Source organism: Lepidochelys olivacea (genome assembly GCF_965140295.1).
Source record: "Lepidochelys olivacea isolate rLepOli2 genome assembly, chromosome: 7".
In the NCBI taxonomy this organism is placed as follows: domain Eukaryota; kingdom Metazoa; phylum Chordata; order Testudines; family Cheloniidae; genus Lepidochelys; species Lepidochelys olivacea.
The window spans coordinates 74,370,422-74,390,041 of record NC_140417.1 but is presented as its reverse complement, the minus strand read 5'-3'; the positions used below and the strand labels follow the sequence as shown (position 1 = coordinate 74,390,041).

Below are 19,620 nucleotides of genomic sequence, written 5' to 3'. Positions count from 1 at the left end.
TGCGAGTTAAATTTGTTACAGAGCTTTGATCTAGTGCCCTTTGAAACAGGACTAACTCAAAGTGCGTTAATGAACAGTTCACATGTGTCAGCAGGACACACAGAGATAGTTAGATCACGGCAGGCTAGTGCCGGGTAGGTAGCGTCACACCCCATCTTGCTACAGTCTAATTGCTCTTTTACAAAGCCTTAAGCCTAATAACACCCCTGTGAGGGTAGTTAATTGATATTATGCTCCTTTTATACATGCACAAAGAGGGACAGATAGGTTAATTGCCCAAGACTACAGAAGAAAATTGTATACATTCAAAAGCTTGTCTCATTCACCAACAGAAGTTGGTGTAATAAAAGCTATTACCCTACAGACCTTGTCTTTCTAATACCCTGGGACCAACACGGCTACAGCAACAATATAAATGAGACTACAGAGTGAATCAGTGATTTTCTGGGACTACAACCCTGGAGGCCAGGCTCCCTGTTCTTTGCCCTGAACACTAGAGCATTAAAAGGAAACATATAGGATAGATTTTAGAGTAGCAGCCATGTTAGTCTGTATCCACAAAAAGAAAAGGAGTACTTGTGGCACCTTAGAGACTAACACATTTATTTGAGCATAAGCTTTTGTGAGCTACAGCTCACTTCACTGGACGCATGCAGTGAGCTCTAGCTCACGAAAGCTTATGCTCAAATAAATGTGTTAGTCTCTAAGGTGCCACAAGTACTCCTTTTCTTAATATAGGATAGAATCCACCCACGTGCACAGGCATTAGAGATAGTAAGCGTCTTGCATGCCTTCCCTTCCCCTCATGTTGAGATTTTCATTAATAAAATAAATAACTTAGATCTATTCCAGATTTCCTGCTTAGTTTGCAGTATGGGGAGAAAAGCAAACCCTTTCCTGCCTCTATCCTTACTCTAGGGTAAGGAGACCAGACCATACTGAGAGAGCAATACACACTTCCGTACAGCATGACCCACGGGAACACTCTGCATGGAGAATCCCCTAGACCTAGCGATGTAATCCGGTTCTTTATACTTAAAATTATTAACACCACCACCTCGCTCTTTCATCAGGAGATCTCAAAGCACTGAACAAAGGAGCTCGGTATCATTATCCCCATGTTACAGCTTGGAGAAGTCAGTCACAGAGAGATGAAGTGACTTGCCCAAAGTCACACAGCAGGTCAGAGGCAGGGCCTGGATTAGAACCCAAAGCCAGGTCTACACTATACATTTATATCAATAGAACTCCATCACTCAAGAGCGTGAAAAATCCACATCCCTGAGTGACGCAGATATACCGACATAACCTCCAGTGCAGACAGCACTATATTGATGGGAGGACATAGTCAATCCACCTCCGTGAGCGGTGGTGGATTAACTATGCTGATGGGAAAAGCTCATTGTAGCGTCTTCACTAAAGCATTACCGTGCACTGCACAGCAGCACTGGTGCCTCTGTAGCATTTTAAGTGTAGACCTGCCCGAAATCTCAGCCCGCTGTTTTATTCATTAGGCCACAAATGGAACTGAACAGAATACTGGTTTTAATACAGGACTGTTAAAAATACATATATTGCTGCTGAATAAGCAAAGAGAAGAAAAAAATATTTTTAAACGGGGAAAAAAAAGGTTTGTAAATGAGTGTCTCTGAGCTCAGAATAAGAAAGTTAGCATGTGACATTCAGTAACAGAGTGTAATAGCAGCTAACTTTGGTGTTGAGTTCAAACCAGGCATCCTTAAAGATACCTTAAAAAATGGAGGTGGGGGGTGGGGAGAACATTTCTCCTACAAGTACAGTTGCCAGCTATAATGAAAACATCAAAACACATGAAGCACTTTGAAGAAAAATGGCTACTAGACTCACTCTGGCTGCTCCTTAGGCTCTACCTGAATTCTGCATGCCAATTTATAGCATTTCACCACCTTTCTCTGCCTCCACATTTCTCTCCCGCTCACATTTCCTTTGCTTTAAAAACTCATCAGCAGAGGTTCTGCTCATAGACGCACCTTGCTTCAGTGGCTGTAATTTTCGCTTTTTGATTGATTGATTTGGCCATTTTTTACTTTTTTTATATGATGATCTTTGAACTTAAAATTGCATTTGCCTTCCTCTCTCAACTCATATCAAGCCAATTTCCCTTTGGAAGTGGTAACACTTTCAGGCTGGGGTTTTAAAATGAGTATAAAGGAATTAGGCACTTAAATCCCATTGAAGTCCAGTGGAGTTGGGAGGCTCCGTTGAAAATCTCAACCTTAAGTCTAAAAAGCATTCATGAGGTCATCACAGCCTCCTCTTTTCCAGTGAAATATGTCACACGTTCTCAGTCTTCGTTTAGGATGTACAGGAAATAGGAAAGACCCAAGTGATTACCATCTAAGGCAGGGGAACCTTTACTGAATATGGTATTAAAGCTAAGGTACTAGTGCCTTATACACAGGGTTTGCGGGAATGGTTATTAAATATGTATCAGTCAAAACATCCACTTCTTCATAAGATTTTTAAACTGAGGAGTTTTTATTTATTGTTTTGGCAAAAAGAAACAGAGAATTTCCTGTCATTCCAGTCTGGCAAATCTAGAGGCAAATAGAGATATCATGCCAAGTAAGTCACAAAGGCTTATATCCTCCACCCCCACAAAAATATGCATGGGGTGGACACTGGGCGAGGAAGGAGAAAACTGAAGATTCCTTCACTCCATGTTCCCTGAAATAGTTCATTTTTATGGCAGAGTACAGTAGAACCTAAGAGTTATGAACACGAGAGTTACAAACTGACCAGTCAATCACACCTCATTTGGAACCGGAAGTACACAATCAGGCAGCAGCAGACCAGGAAAAAAAAGCAAATACAGTACAATACTGTATTAAACGTAAACTACTAAAAAAATAAAGGGAAAGCAGCATTTTCCTTCTACATAGTAAAGTTTCAAAGCTGTATTACGTCAATGTTCAGATGCACACTTTTGAAAGAACAACCATAACATTTTGTTCAGAGTTACATTTCGGAGTTATGAACAACCTTCATTCCCGATGTATTTATAACTAGAGGTTCTACTGTACACTTCTAAAGTTTCCAGATGATATCAAGCTGGGAGGGGTTGCAAGTGCTTTGGAGTATAGCATCAAAATTCAAAATGATCTGGACAAACTGGAGAAATGGTCTGAAGTAAATAAGATGAAATTCAGTACAGACAAATGCAAAGGACTCCACTTAGGAAGAAACAATCAGTTGCACACATACAAAATGGGAAATGGCTGCCCAGGAAGTACTGCAGAAGGAATCTGGGGGGTCACAGTGGATCACAAGCTAAATATGATTCAACACTGTAACACTACTGCAAAAAAAGCAACATCCTTCTGGGATGTATTAGCAGGAGTTTTGTAAGCAAGACACGAGAAGTAATTCTTCCGCTCTACTCTACACTGATTAGACCTCAACTAGAATAGGAGATGAATATGAAAATCTAATAGAGTTCAAGAGAGGAGTGAGACAAAGTTGTATAATGTCATCAACTTTATTGAACATTTACAGCAAGTGTTTGATTAAATTAATCGAAGAAATAGAAGAAGGTATTAAGATAAAAGGAAAATGGATGAATCACATTCACAATGCAGATTAAAAAGAAGGTCTGATGAAGTTAGTGGAGATTTTATATGAATATGGTAAAGAATATGGTCTAAAGTGAAATGTGGACAAGACAAAAACTATTGTGGTATGCAAGGTTCCTGGGAAAACATGCAAGATTCCAGTGAATGACACAGCCATTCAGTAAATGAGAAATTATTGCTACTTAAGAAGCATTATTGCAGACGATAGAAGACTGGATAACGAAGACAGCACCAGAATAGCAAGAATGAAAGAGACATTCGGGAAGAATAAAAATCTGATGAGAAGGGACATAAATTTGAAGGCTAAATTCTGATTGTTAAAAGCTTACATCTGGTCTGCATTAAAATTACTGCTGTGAAACATGGACAGTCCAACAATCGATAATAAGGAAACTGCAATTCTTCAACTTATGGTGTTATAGAAGAATTCTGAAAATAGTATGGTTAGACAAAGTAGCCAATGAAAATTTGGGGAGGATACTGATAATTGGAACTCAGCAAACACTTCTCAGAGATCTTACAAAAGGAAAGATTTGATTTGCAATGCACATTTTAACAAGTTCAGTGGGTGATGCATGTTTATGAGCACTTGAAGGGAAAGTTGATAGCAGAAAAACATGAGGTAGAAAAAGATGATCTTGGATGGACAATGTGGTATCCTGGGTGGATCAAAAGGAATATTCATCCACAAAGAGATTAGCAGAAGATCATACAGAATGGGCTACCCTGGTTGCAAACCTCCAGTAACAGAGATGTCACATAAGAATAAAAGAAAAAGAGAAAGAATCAAAATAACAGACTCATGCAGATACTAGAGTACTTATGCTGTGAAAAATATCACCTCTTCCAAAGGATTTCCAGTCAGATACTCTTTCTTTACTATTTCCACACATTAAACTAAAAGGTAAATACATGTTTTCAGAATCTTTTCCTGCTCAAAGCAGTACGTTGCAATAAGCAGCTCTCCACAGAGTTCCTCTCTTTCAGAAATATATCCTCTTACATTCTTTGCACTGGATACCATTGTTCATTAACAATCAAGGTGTCTGAGTAGACTTAAGCACTCCTCCATCTAACTGTTTTGTCCCAAATTATTACGTGATCCTCTCACTTTAATATCAATTATAAACTTAGAAATCTTTCATATAAACAAATCAGGAGATCAAACATGAAGCCTTGTTATATCCTATTTGTACATCATCATCTTTCCCCAATCCAATTAGTCAGATAATATTTCCTTTCTTGTCTTAGAATCATTAATGAATAACCTTATCTAGTCATTATAAGGGTGCATGGATTTCACCTAAGTTAAGCCAGTTTGTTCTGCTCCAATTTACTGTAGGAACTCTTGCATGTATGCTGGCAGAAACTGATGTAAATAATAAAAATAACCATTTACACTTACATGGTGATTTCCATCCAAAGATCTGAAAGTATTTCTCAAGAGGGGTAAGCATTGTAATACCAGTTTTACAGAGAGAGAAGCTGAAGCATAAAGTTAAGTCACTTGCTCAATGTCACTGAAGAAATCTGTAGCAGAGACAGTAATGGAACCCAGGTCTCCCAACCCAGTTTTGTGCTCTGCTCAACAGCCATTTTTGCCTCCCAAAGTGACCTTAATTTTCCATTAGTGACATGGAGTGATTTCAAAAGGAAGACAGCTGCAGACTTGGAGAGGATTCCTTCTTTCAAGGAAAACAAGTGTGGAACATGCAGTAAAGTAGACAGAAAAGTAACCTTTTCCTACCCACTTGAATACAGAGAGGGTTCATACCCTAATCTAAATTCTTCAGAGACAGTTCCTGGCAAAGTAGGAAGTTTAATATCTAATCCTTCAGCCTTATACATTGAAATGATTTTTTTTCTGTTTTAATGACCATTTCAGGACATAAGCTCCCTCTGCAAAGCCCTATTGACTTTCTGAAAATCAGACTCCTTTAAGGTATCTCAAAAATTGGGCATCCAAAATTAGAGGAGAATGTTTGAAAATCTGGATGGATAAACACAAAATGTTATTGCTGAGCCTGACAAACTTCAGACAACTTCTGGCCATTTCTGTTTCAATTAATATTTTTTAAGTAAGACTGTAGATGTGTACCTTTATTCATTTGTCCGTTAGAGAAATTCAGGGAGATGAAATTTGGATTAATAAAAACAAACAAGACAAATAAAAAACTAAAATTTTGTAAACTTTGAGCCACTATGAAATCCTGTCTCTTTACTCACTTCTGCTTTTTCAGACAAAAAGTTTATTCACCAAAAAGTGCAGTTTTTGGTTGACTGAAACTATTTGGAAATTTAATCAAATTGAATGCGGTGGGGAAAAAACTTTTCCCAGGCCAGCAAACCATGTGTATACATCTGTCCTCTTTATCAACTTGTAATGTTCTATCTTCCTGATTCAGAAGAGGAATTTGAATCCACGTCTCCTACCTCCCAGGCGAGTGCCTTAATTTCATCAGGCTATAGAGTCATTCTTAGGCCACCTCTACACTACCCGCCGGATCGATTTATCGGGGATCGATTTATCATGTCTAGTGTAGACGCGATAAATCAATCCCCGATCGCTCTGGCATCAACTCCGGAACTCCACCACGGCGAGAAGCGGAAGCGGAGTCGACGGGAGTGGCGGCTGTTGATCCCGCGCTGAGAGGATGCAAAGTAAGTGATTCTAAGTCGATCTAAGATACGTCGACTTCAGCTATGCTATTCTCGTAGCTGAAGTTGCGTATCTTAGATCAATCCACCTCCCTCCCCCAGTGTAGACCAGGCCTTAGTCCTCTCTTTGGCAAGGTGGAAGAAGTCCATCAGGAGAGATTGAGAGAAGCCCACCCAAAATAACCCATAGTGTGGTGATTGGGCTACTTATCTGGAACAGAGGAGATCCGAGTTCAAATCCTTACTGCAGAGTGGGGATTCAAACTTGGATTTCCACTTCCCAGGCATGTGTTTTAGCCACTGAGCTAAAGGTAATAAATGGGGACATGCTCACAGTCAGTTTGCTGGCCCGAAACAGACTTTCCCTGTTTGCTGACAAATTCCAAATATTTTTTGAACTGAACCAAATCTTTTTTCTGATTTTTTGGTTTGCTGTCCCAACTGAAAAAAAAAAATCAATTTATCTCCCAGCTCTGCTCTGCACTGCACAGTATAAGAAATACCATGGTAATGTGAATTATTTAAAAACAATATTTTAACAGAAACCCCTATATATACCTATTATGTGGGAATTTTTCAGCTTCTGTTTCAGTCAAAGCCAATGCAAATCAACTGTTCCTATTCATGTTCTAGCCTTAATTTACAGTCCTCCATCTGTATGAACATTTCCTACTAAGCTTTCTCATCCTATGGCAGCATATATTAATGCTCATTTTTTAGCAGTCCTATCTCCCATCTCATTCCAAATGGTCTCTGCTCCACTAGCTAGTTTTGATGTCATTCCTGTCTTCAAATATAACATCCTCCTCTCACATTACTATACCTACTCCAGTTTTCCAGCTTCTTACAGAGACTGTACTTTCAAAAGGCTTTATGTGTTCTGGTAATTTAATATCCCAGTTAGTTTCCTGATTAGGACAAGTCTCAGTTATGCCAATTATATTATAATTCACCTGAAAGTCTTCACTATTATCCTCACCGCATCACTATAGAATATATTAAGGAATACTGCACATTTAAGAACAATTTGCAGGCCTCCCTTCTGATGGCATAAAAGTGTTATCTTTCAAGGTTTAAGTATATGAAATATTATAATATATTATTTCTGTAATAAGTGACTTTTGTACTGTGAGCAAAAGCACTTCTTCCATTCTTTCTAAAATGATAGCATTTTCCCCCAGATAAACAGGATCTCTCTCTTTTTCAGGGGGGGGGGAAAAAACTGAATCTTTACCCTCCGCACATCTTTGCCAAATGTTTCGCTATAGCTGGTGCCCAGTATTTCAAACTGGACATAGGGGTTGGAGCCGTCTTCTCTAAATTCCATAACGCCAGTGAGCCCAGTTATATGGCCCTAAGGAAACAATGTTAAAGATATTAGAATACAATTTTTATAAAGCACCTTTCATGCTCCAGGTATCCTAACATGCCTTGCAAATGCTTGCAATTAAATTAATGTGCAGGCCTGATATGCTCTGCAATAGCTCACACATAGCCTTAGACAAAATATACGACCTTCCTGAGAAAGAGACCGTTAGCCAAGACACATGTACTACTCGTTTTGAAAAATGCCTTGGGATCTTTAACTTACACAAGGAGAGCCACCAGTGAAAAGTAGACAGAACCTTAGCTGAATCTGAAACTATAACACTTGTAACATGATTGAGTTTGCCTAGATTCCGGTGTACAACACAAAGCCACCACTTTCAGGCTCAGAAAAAAAGAGCTACTAAGTCAGGCTGAAAACAATGTATTTTTAGTGTTATTAAAACTTCAGTGAACAAAGCTCATGCCAGTTTAACAGTGGCGTAACTAAAAAAATATTTAACCTTGCTTTAAATTATCAATGAAACAGTGGTGTCATTAATCTTGGTTGGAACATTTTCACCAAAATGAAATTTCACCAACACATGCTGTTTCACTGATATATATTGGTTTCAATGAACATTTTGTCAGAAAGGGGTGTGTGTCCAGGGCATAGTGAGAAAGAGTGCATATGAATTGGACTCAGCATTTACTCCAGATTTACAGTAGTTTGAAATCCGAATCAAGATATTAGATTATACAATGCACCATTTTTCCTCTTGTTTCCTAAAAGCCAAACACGTTAGCAGCTTTGCTAAGGAATTTACATCTTATCCATGGTCTACTCTGACAACTACTTAAGGTTTCATCTATTTGGTGGAATGCATAAAGCTATATGACTATTCATCATTACATGACTTATATAAAACATAGCCATGACATCACCAGTTTAAGAGGAAACACCTTCATGACCACACAGTTTCATTAATAACAACTTAAAATCAAGGTTAAATCATTTTTGAGAAGTTCCTCTGAAAGAAAAAATCGGAGTACTTTGGTTCTTTTGGAGATTTTATTGCACATTTGGCTTCCAACCTTGTCCACTCTTACCTTCTTAATAGTCTCCAACATGGATCGACCTCCATTCCAAGGTTTGGTGGATTTCCTCATGCAGTTCAAACTTGCCATGCTGTGCCATTTCCTGTCTTCCAGCTTTCTATGGAAGGCATTGGCCAACATGAGCACGCTGTCATATAGATAGAGGTTAGAGACCTGCAAACAATAAAAAGAGTAAAACAGAAATTGTACTCTTGAAGATCTCCTCAAAAAAAAAACAACAACAACAACAACAAAAAAAACGCTTTAAATGATAAAACACAGGAGGACTAGTAAACATGAATATGGAGCTTTTCACTTCAAGTGCACCAGTTCAAATACACTAGGCTGGTAGTTATTACAGCTTCATCAGTAAAATAGTCACTCAATGGTACCTTGCCAGTCATCTTAACAGGGAGACTAAAGAGTGAATGGAATACCCTGTCATCTTCTATGCTCACTCTACCTCACTCTCTCTGCAACTTTTTACACAGTAGAGCACAAGGTACTGCTAATAAACCTACCAGGCACAAATGGAGTAGATGTAGTAATGCTGCTCTGACTCCAATCATTTCTCTCTAGCATAACCCTCAGAGTGGTGATGGGTAACTGCTCCTGGTCCTCTTTCCTGAAGAGGAAGCTTGCAGGGTACTGCAGGATCCTTAATATCCCTTCTTTTTTATATGAGAGTATTTGAAGAGACAGTGAGATGACAGCGGTTCCACTACCAATCACTGATAACAGCCAAATGAATACATCATTCTCCACCGATATAACCATTACCACTACTAAAATGTCATAATGACTACAAGACATACAGCAGCTGCCTCAAACTCAACCAAGGCAAGACTGAAGTGATACAGGTTGAAAAAATATCTAGACGCTGTGCCATGTCTTCCACTGAAAGTATACAGCCCCCATTTGTCAAAATTATGCAAAGCCTTACGGATCTTCTTTGATTCCTCATTGAGCTGGGAGGACCAAGTAGCATCAGTAATGAAAAGTGTCTTTCCTCTGTAGCTCATTAAGAAATAGCACCCCTTTCTGCTGGACAAAGACCTGGCCAAAGATCCATGCATTTATCACCTCGAGATTTAATTTCTGTAATTCACTGTATCTGAAACATGGAAACAGTGAAATGCACACCATGCAGCTGCCCACTTCCTCCAAAGTTCAGGCCTCTATAAGCACATCAAGTCTGTGCTCCAGTCCTACTGGCTCCCAATCGACTTCTGAGGCCAGCGTAAGGGCTTAATCTGCCAGGGATGATCTAGATAACACTTAGCCCTGCCTTGAGTGCAAGAGACTGAAGTAGAAGACCTTCTGAGTTCCCTTTGAGTCTACAATTCTATGATCTTCAAAGCAATAAATGGATCAGGTTCCCTAATGTAGGAGGCCCCAGAGGAGATGAAACAATCCAGAATCAGATCAGCTTGGAGAGGGCTGAAAACCTTCCTATTTGGCCATAGCCAGAATAACAGTAAACAAAATCATTTAAAATGATAATTTAAAAATATATGCAGACACTCCCTAAAAAGTGATATGCCAATAGAGGTTATTGCCTTCTGTAATTCCCATGAAGTACATATCTCTATATAAATGTTCATCTTAATTAGCCGTATATTTACTTAACATATCATATCACTGCAGACAACTTGGTATTTTCATAATGAACTAATATTTCTACAAAATCCAGGACTAAATCAAATGTGAATTAAACAGGCACACAGCTATACACTACCAAAAAGACCTATGCATACATTTTAAAAAAGACATCTTTTAGGTGGTACAGAAAAGAAAAATGCAAAAAGAGGGATGCCCATTTATAGAGTGAAGAGTAGGGCTGATTAATTATGAAAAGGGATTTTAATGTTGAAAACATACAGTGCGTGAGAGATACTTTCTTAGGTAAAAAGCTCTTCCATTTTACACTATCACTAAATAAAATTTTTCCCTTCCCCAATAGCTACACATCCTTCATGTTCATTATTTTACCCTTCTACTACTGTCTGATTATCATGCTCCTTGAAATAGCTTACAAAAAATAGCCCCTTGCCAGATTTCTTCTCTTTTTTTTTCAATAGCAAGTGTTTAAAGAGTTAATGAGAATGGTCCCAGTGACTATGCCCCTGGTTTGGTTAAGTATCTGCTGCTTCTGCTCAGCTGTGTATCTCCTTATACTGTAGATCAGTGGTTCTCAAACTAGGGGCTCTGCTTGTTCAGGGAAAGCCCCTGGCGGGCCGGGCCAGTTTGTTTACCTGCCGCGTCTACAGGTTTGGCCGATCGCGGCTCCCACTGGCAGCGGTTCGCCGCTCCAGGCCAATGGGGGCTGCGGGAAGGGCGGCCAGCACATGTGCTCCTCTCCCATCCTCACCCTTCCCATCTATCCAGCTGTTGTATTTGATCATACCCTTGAATTGTAAGCTCTTCTGGGACCATCTCTTGGTTATATGTTTGTACAGTGGCCAGCACAACAGGGTCCTATCTTCTGAGGGCTACCAAAAGACAAACAAACAATAACAATTACTGATGTGTAATTTCATATCTCTCATGTCCCATGCACACCCCTAATCTCTACGGCCAAGACTTATTTGGAGTCTGACAATGCTACGTTTAAATTAGCAATTATTACTAAAGCCATGTCTACACTACAGACTTATGTCAGTATAAATATGTCACTCAGAGGTGTGAAAAATCTACACCCTGGAGCAACATAGTTATACTGACATAATGCTATGTCAGGTAGTGCTATGTCGATGGGAGAGCTTCTCCAGTCAACAGAGCTACTGCCTCTCGTGGAGGTGGATTAATTACACGGACAAGAGAAGCTCTTCCATTGGCGTAGTAGCATCTTCACTAAAGCATTAAAGCTGTAGCACTGTACGTGAAGACAAGTCCTGAGTGCTACCAGTATCCCTTTCTGCCCAGGAGTTAAGCATACCATCTCTGTAGGACTCCCAACTCTGGCTAGTCCAGACTGCACGACCTGGAATCAAACCCAGATCTCCCACATTGAAGTGCAGAACACTGATTACTTGGTTACCAAGCTAGTCCGTCCTTTTTAGTTTGACCAACAGAACCATAACCACGTTGTCAAGGCAGATTGATGTCACAGTGCTATGCTTCATTCCTACTTTGAAGCAATTGAGGTAGCTGTCAGTAAAAGAAGTATCCACAAAAGTGAAGGTGATGGTACGCTGTCCATTTCTTTCGGTCACTACTCTGAGGATCTTTGTTAATACTGAAGAACTGTTATAGCATGAAATGGAAAGATTATCATCATGAATGTCTTGTCCTTTAAAAGGAACCACTGGAAAGCTGGTCCTCCGTTTCTCTTACAGAACAAGTCTACTCTGAAATGTTACTATGTAAATATGGCGCCTTCTACCAGCAGATCCACTCCTTCCGTTTAGTCACACTCGTACGTGCTTACTTAAGTGACAAAAACATATATTTTATAATATTACATTTTACTTCTATTAGCATTGCAGAGCCCATATAGCTGTGGAACAGGAAGCTGAAGTCTATTCTTATTCTCACTGTCAACAACATTTTTAACAAAGTTGCAGAAATTTTATCACTGGTGATGTATTAGCCAGAATTTTTTATAGTGCACATCTAATCCTATATATATCTATTCTGGGTAGCTTTCTGGAATCTTAATATGGTTTGTTCTGTTATTACTTCCAGTGAGCTGTAAAATGTAAACAATTCCAAATCTGATTGTTTTATGGAAAAAAAGTTCCTGTGTTCTGTATACGTTGCCTAACAACGTTTCCAGAAGCACCCATTGTTTTCCGTTACTGCATATCACAAATAAATTCTTATCCTGTTCTTTTTTATGCTGCTTTTATGCAGAAGACTGAGAACCTTTATATCCTCTTTTCCAAATCATATGCACTTTTCAGCCTGAAGTCATATCTAAATAGGTACTTTCCTATGGAAAAAGGGATCTCAAAAGAGCATTCCAGGTCTGCACTCACCTATCCACATTCCCTCATATAATTTCCATTGTTTTCTTTATCACAGTCCTTTTCATGAAGCAAGAATCCCACAGGCCTCTTCTGCTTCATCTAAGCAAGGCATTTGTAATTTCATATTACTGCCATTTAAATCCCCTTCAATGGCACCATCAGCCACTGTATCTTAGAAGCAAAATGATTTTCCTACCATCCCCTACAAATGTGATAGATTGTATCTGCAACATCACAAGTTTGATGCAAACTCCAGGAAGATGATGCTGTGAAGAGGAAGACAGGCCATCAGACCAAGCTTGTTTACACTTGTTACCTCAAGTGTTCACACAAATTTCAATTTGCAGCTAACTATAAAAACCCACTGGATACAGAAATGTACCATAAAAGGCAATTCATGTAGCTACCTGAACAATCAGTAAGACCCCATGGCTCTACTCCTGCAGCCTTAGGCATAAGGAAATAGGAAATTAAAAAATTAGCATTAGAGTAGCATGCAGGATTGGAAGAAAAATAACACTGAGATGAAAACAAGGTGATTGACTTGTTTCCTTTGGGCTTTCTGAGCTCTGCAACACTGCTAATTTTTCCTTTTTATCTATTTAGGACGGGAGATAGGGCATTCTTCTGTCTGCAGAAACTCCCTTTCATATAATGAAAATTTCCAGAGGAAAACAAAAAAAGTGTTTCACTTTTCTTACCCCGGCAGGGGGGAATCAAATTTTAGTTCCTCTTTCACTTACCTGCTAAGATCTGCATGAATTGAGGATACCAATGCCTAACAAAATCCAAAGACTTAATGAAATGCATTTTGGGGGTCTATCTACATTATCTATACCACACCCATTGGTGTGGAATCTGAGAGCAATAATGCCATGAACTGTTAGTTGGAAAGCATGAAATTCTGAACTAAGGACTTACCAGTTGATGAATGAAAGCTTATCTAAATATTGTGTTTTGAAATGTACATTTTGCACCTGAAATTTTTTTAAGTCCGCATACACATATGCATTCTGTAAGTCATTTGGGATCTTGCTTCTTTTAAAACTTGTTTGTCCACATGAACAGAAGCTTCTGTTTAGCTTCAGGTGGAATACACAGGGAACCCTTCTCTTGTACCAAGTAACAGACTTTATATACAAATAGGCAAAAAGCAGAAATATGGAATCAGAACAGGATATTTCCATAATGCATTAAAGGTAAAACATCCTTTTTACAGAGAGACTAAGATTCATCCAGATTTACTACCAGACCTTATTTTTAAAGTTCTATAATGGGAATAACTTTTACTTTCCTTCCAAGCATTAATCAAACGGAACTTGCCACCCAGAAATACAATGTTGCACAGCAGAAGACTGACCCTGATTCAGACCCATGGGCCGGTTCAGAGCTGCCAGCAAAGCCAGAAGTCCAGCCAGAGAAGAGGCCAATGGAGAAACCAACTGGAAGACAAGCTGACACCCACATGCCACTGCTTCAAAAATTCATTCCCAAGTTGGGCATCAGAGTCCTGCAGCTGCCAAATTCACCCTGGGAGTGTCCCAGCAGTCAGCTCCAAAGATGGAGACAGACAGAGATGGATGGCAAACTGGAACACACAGAACCGTGCCAGTGACAGAAACATGCATTGCCTAATGAGTAATACAGTTGTTTTGGTGCACACCAGTATGCTCTGAAGTTGTGTTTCTATCCCCGAAGCCCAGGTTGTGCCAAAAGTGATGTTGCATGGTGTGACTCTAAAGCAAGGCAGCCTCTATCTGTGCTCTTTGAAAAGAGGAGAGGTGATGACTGATGGTTTACTTACTGTACAGTAGTATGCTTAGAGGAATGCTGTCAAGGTTGGGAAGCTGACAATCTGACCTACCTATTTTATTTTCTCAGATCAGTTTGCAAAGCCCACGTGACATGTTGTGTGTGCATGTGTTTTAAATAAATGCTTTATTGCTCCTGGAGAACAAAATCACAGCCAGCAGCCTGACACTCATGAGAAAGCCTACAATAAAATAATAGCGGCAGTTGCATGTCGTGTAAGAAAACAAACTTCCATTAAAGACTCAAATGTCAGTTTCAAACGGCTATTTATTATGAGTTAAATGAAAGAATACATAAAAGTATCATAGAACCATAGCAAACAGACCCTTATTAGGGTAACTAGTCAATCCCCCCTTGACAGTAGGATTTTTTTTTTACACTGTTATCTAGATTTTTGGCCATTCAAGTTTTACACATCACAAATGATGGTGCTTTCAGCAATTCCTTTGGGAAATGATTCCACAATTTAATAGATCTCACGGTCAGGACATTTTTACTGATATACAGATTCTATATTCATTTCTTCACTTTACACTGAGCTATAACTCTGAAAGAATTCTTCTCCCTCCTTATGGTTTATATCTGTCTAATATCAAGTGTCCTTCAACCATGTATAGTTATTTCTTTTGCATCTGTCTGCAAGAAAAGTTGAACAGTAGCCACAGGGGCACAAATTAAACTACATTTTACATGTAAATCTCATCCCTAGGGGACTATCCTATGTGTCACTAAATGTTTCAAAAAATTGGCATGATTAACACACACACTGATCAGAGAAGGACTCAATCTAGCAGAGGATGTTTGGAAATCAGAACTAAAGTGTACTGATAGAGCTGAAGGGAGGAGAGGAGAGGAAAAATAATACTGAAATAGCAGAGCAGAGGAGGGGGAAAACATTGGTGTTTTACATTGTGTTGTATATAAACATGAGCTATAGTTTAGATTTGAATTGTGTTGACAGGAAGTGCTTGTGTGGTGGCATCGGCCTGCATTATGTTTGCTACTAGCAAGTGCTCTCAGTCTTTTAATGAAGTACTAAACAAAAAACAAAGTTGTCATAAATATAAAGGGAAGGGTAAACCCCTTTGAAATCCCTCCTGGCCAGGGGAAAACTCCTCTCACCTGTAAAGGGTTAAGAAGCTAAAGGTAACCTCGCTGGCACCTGACCAAAATGACCAATGAAGAGACAAGATATTTTCAAAAGCTGGGAGGAGGGAGAGAAACAAAGGGTCTCTGTCTGTCTATATGCTGTCTTTGCCAGGGATAGACCAGGAATGGAGTCTTAGAACTTTTAGTAAGTAATCTAGCTAGGTATGTGTTAGATTATGATTTCTTTAAATGGCTGAGAAAAGAATTGTGCTGAATAGAATAACTATTTCTGTCTGTGTATCTTTTTTGTAACTTAAGGTTTTGCCTAGAGGGATTCTCTGTGTTTTGAATCTAATTAACCTGTAAGGTATCTACCATCCTGATTTTACAGAGGGGATTTCTTTACTTCTATTTACTTCTATTTCTATTAAAAGTCTTCTTGTAAGAAAACTGAATGCTTTTTTCGTTGTTCTCAGATCCAAAGGTTTGGGTCTGTGGTCACCTATGCAAATTGGTGAGGCTTTTTATCCAACATTTCCCAGGAAAGGGGGGGTGCAAGTGTTGGGAGGATTGTTTATTGTTCTTAAGATCCGAGGGTCTGGGTCTGTAGTCACCAAGGCAAATTGGTGAGGCTTTTTACCAAACCTTGTCCAGGAAGTGGGGTGCAAGGTTTTGGGGGGGAAAGACGTTTCCAAACAGCTCTTCCCCAGTAACCAGTATTTGTTTGGTGGTGGTAGCGGCCAATCCAAGGACAAAGGGTGGAATATTTTGTACCTTGGGGAAGTTTTAACCTAAGCTGGTAAAGATAAGCTTAGGAGGTTTTTCATGCAGGTCCCCACATCTGTACCCTAGCGTTCAGAGTGGGGGAGGAACCTTGACAAAAGTAAAACAAAAATATTAAAAATTGTGACAAAGGTCCATGGCCTCTTTTGGTCCAGATAAGCTGGACCGAGTGGAGGGGCAATGATGGCTTTGCATTACCCTTGAGTTCCTCTGATCTTCAGCATCCAGCTTCCAGGCTGCTGTAACTCACAGCTGCCAGCAAAATCCCACAATGGGCCACTGTGGCATCTGGGGCACTGCTGGAGTGCAGTGCATTCCAGTCATGCCCCTTGTCCCCTAACATGCCCCTAGTTAAGCTGCTAGCTGTGATAGGAGGAAAGTAAAGCTACTGAAGGAATCCCAAGCTGGCCACAGAGGCCAATTTGAGACTGCTTTTCATTCTCCAAGTGCTGCAAAGTAGTCTCACTGGACCGAGGGTCTGGCCCAAAGCCTCTACATAAAGTCTTTGTGAGAAGACGTGACATGTGTGTTTGTAACTTAAGGTACATTTTCATAGAGGCCTCTGGTACGGTGAATTAATGCTTTAATTCTGCAAACATTTACTATCAGCTGTAGTGCTTAATAATGTGATGAATAGCTCAACTGACAACAATGGGACTCCTCGGCTGAGTGAAGTGACTCATATGGATGCTTGCAGGATCGGGCCCTTTGAGAGCAAATGGGACACTGTCAATTATGTTTCACAGGTTAAACCAGTCTGCCTGAAAGGTCCAATTACAGCAGTTCCCTCAGTAACTCCTAAAAAGAATACAATGTGTAAGGAAAGTGTGGACGCTGAAGGAGCAGCCCCATTAACTGATGCCTGGTAACATGTTCAACGGTCAAGTCTGTGAAGGACAAAGTTACACTTACATATGGAGAGGCAAGCAGTTGTTTGAAGAACCTGCCCTCCTCTGCCTTCTGACCTACCCTCTCCAAAAACATCCAAACAACGTCTGGAACATTGCTAAAGTAAAGAAGTGGGACTCTGATGACACTGAGGAATAATTGCACTATTCTTCCATTGCTGTATGGAGTCCCATTAGTTTTAATCTTGCTGCATATTTAGAGTCAAACGTTAGATGCCCCAGGCCTTTATAACATGCTTGAATCCAAACAAGGCCTCAGAAAGGGTGAACTAAGTTATCAGCTGTATAAATAATAAATGTGATCAACAACAAATAAAATAAAAATGGAATCATGACAAAGAAAATTATCTGAATCACAAATCAAGGACAAAGACATTTTCAAACCTCATGTAAAGCAAAGGGAAGAGGTTGGGAGGAGGAACTAGACAATTAAAGTATTTCCAAACTCAAGAGTCTAAAACAATATGTCATATAGTTCAAGCTGCGTAACAGTGGCAGTCTTGTTGCACAGAAGTACCAGGGAGGTGGATATATTAGGAATACATTAGATTAACAAGAATACTTAGCACGTAAATACCACTTTTCATTCATAAATATCCAAGCACTTCACAAAGGTGGTTTAGTATTATCTTTCCAAACTCCAGATGAGAGTCAGAGACAAAGAAGACAGACAGGCTAGATATGGCTGATGCTTAAAAGGAGTACAGGATGCTGGCTGCCAGTGTTAACACAGGTCACCAAGAAATAAGAATGAGAAAATGCATATAGACAGAAAATAATTTCTGAAGAGTTGGACACAGACTAATGCTGTCCTCCCTCTAATGTCAAATGAAGCCTCCAAGACTGGCAATTTTAGAAAGGACTTTCTCCATTTTAAACAGAAATACAGTGGAGTTTATTAAAATAATGCTTTCTTAGCTAGGAATAAGAGCATGTTGCCAAGGACAGAGTAAAACAGGACTTCCACAAAAGGTTCTGAAAAATTAGCTATGCATGAATTTGCAGAATGGTCTGATCTTTCAAGGCTCATCAGACTCCAAGCCAGGATGATCACCCCCTAAAAAACAACTTCCTAGGAAGTGGTACTAAAAATACTAAGAACTGAGTTGCTCCAAAAGGATTTTCATTAATTTAGCCAAGACAAAGTTAATAATCCATGACCTAAATGTTTTTTTCTTTATTAGGTTGTTTTAAATGTTATATTCTCCCAAATAAATTTAGAAGCTGGCAGATATTAGTTTCCTTTTACAAAGTCATTAAAGAAAATAAAGAACCAGCCATGGCTGGTAACAAACCATGACAGGGAATGTTTTGTAATACAAAATAATTCAAGTGGGTCTGGTGTAATACAAGATACTAAATCTATTTCCTACCCAAAAAAGAAAATAGAAAATGTAGAATACTTGAAATTAAGGGACCATTAACAATGTGTAATTCACATTTATGAAATAATTACTAGATGCATCTCCACAAGGTGTGCTCTGATGGGTATTTCTTCAAAGTACCTGATAGATCTGGAGCTATATAATAAGTAAGCTAAACCTGGATAAAAAATTCCATGATCAAAATCTGTATAATTGTAAAATATACAGGGATTGGATGGTTTGAGGGATCAATAATGGGGCACAGAGCATTTCATCCTGATCTCACAATTTACTCTTTGGAAACTCTTCAGTGGTCATGAAGAAAAAAATACCCTGGTGGTTTCTGAGTTAACTTCCTAGTAGCTAACTGTCCACAGCACAAGAAATACCACAACACTTGGCTCCCCTATTGATCTTTTGAGCAGAGGACGTAAGATTGAATGGGCATGGAGATTTAATTACTGTTTCATTTGCAAGGATGCTTTCTCAGGTGGGGTATGACACACGATGGAAGGCAGGATAATACTTCCTTGGAAATTTTGTTAATGGAAGAGACTATCATCCCTCAGATGATTTCCCTTTTAAATGTGAGACATGCCTTTGCATTTTCCCTGTTTTCACCAAAATGAGGTAGGACAAAGTAAATAATTGATTTTTCGGTTTGCTATCAGTTCCAAAAACTGAAAAGAAAAAAACCCAAACCACAATTGAAAATGCCCCCCAAAAATTCATCAAAGAAGCTGACAAAATTTTATTTCAGGTTGAACAAAATGTATCATTTTGGAGCACTTTTTCAAATAAAAGCAAAGGAAATGAAGGGCTAGATTCATAAAACATCAGGAGGAAGAAGAGGCGGTGATGCTCACATTATAACCCTGTAGCCCAGTGTTTAAGGGCACTCACCTGGGGATGTGGGAGATCCAGATTCAATTTCCCACTTTGCCTGACAGGGAGCAGGGATTTGAAATTGCATCTCCCATGCTGCAGTAGCGTGCGCTAACCACTGCACTATGGGATATTC

The 19,620-nt window shown here is 39.3% G+C and overlaps 1 protein-coding gene across 2 annotated transcripts in view; it reads right to left on the bottom strand.

Moving 5' to 3' along the window:
- Positions 1-19,620, bottom strand: part of GRID1 (glutamate ionotropic receptor delta type subunit 1) — an 828,161-nt gene that overhangs the window by 141,870 nt on the left and 666,671 nt on the right. For both annotated transcript variants that reach the window (XM_084633925.1, XM_084633926.1), the window contains 2 exons: positions 8,685-8,846; positions 7,504-7,623 (listed from right to left, as the gene is read on the bottom strand). In XM_084633925.1, the coding sequence (XP_084490051.1) occupies positions 7,504-7,623; positions 8,685-8,846 (282 nt within the window). The remainder of the gene's footprint in view (positions 1-7,503; positions 7,624-8,684; positions 8,847-19,620) is intronic.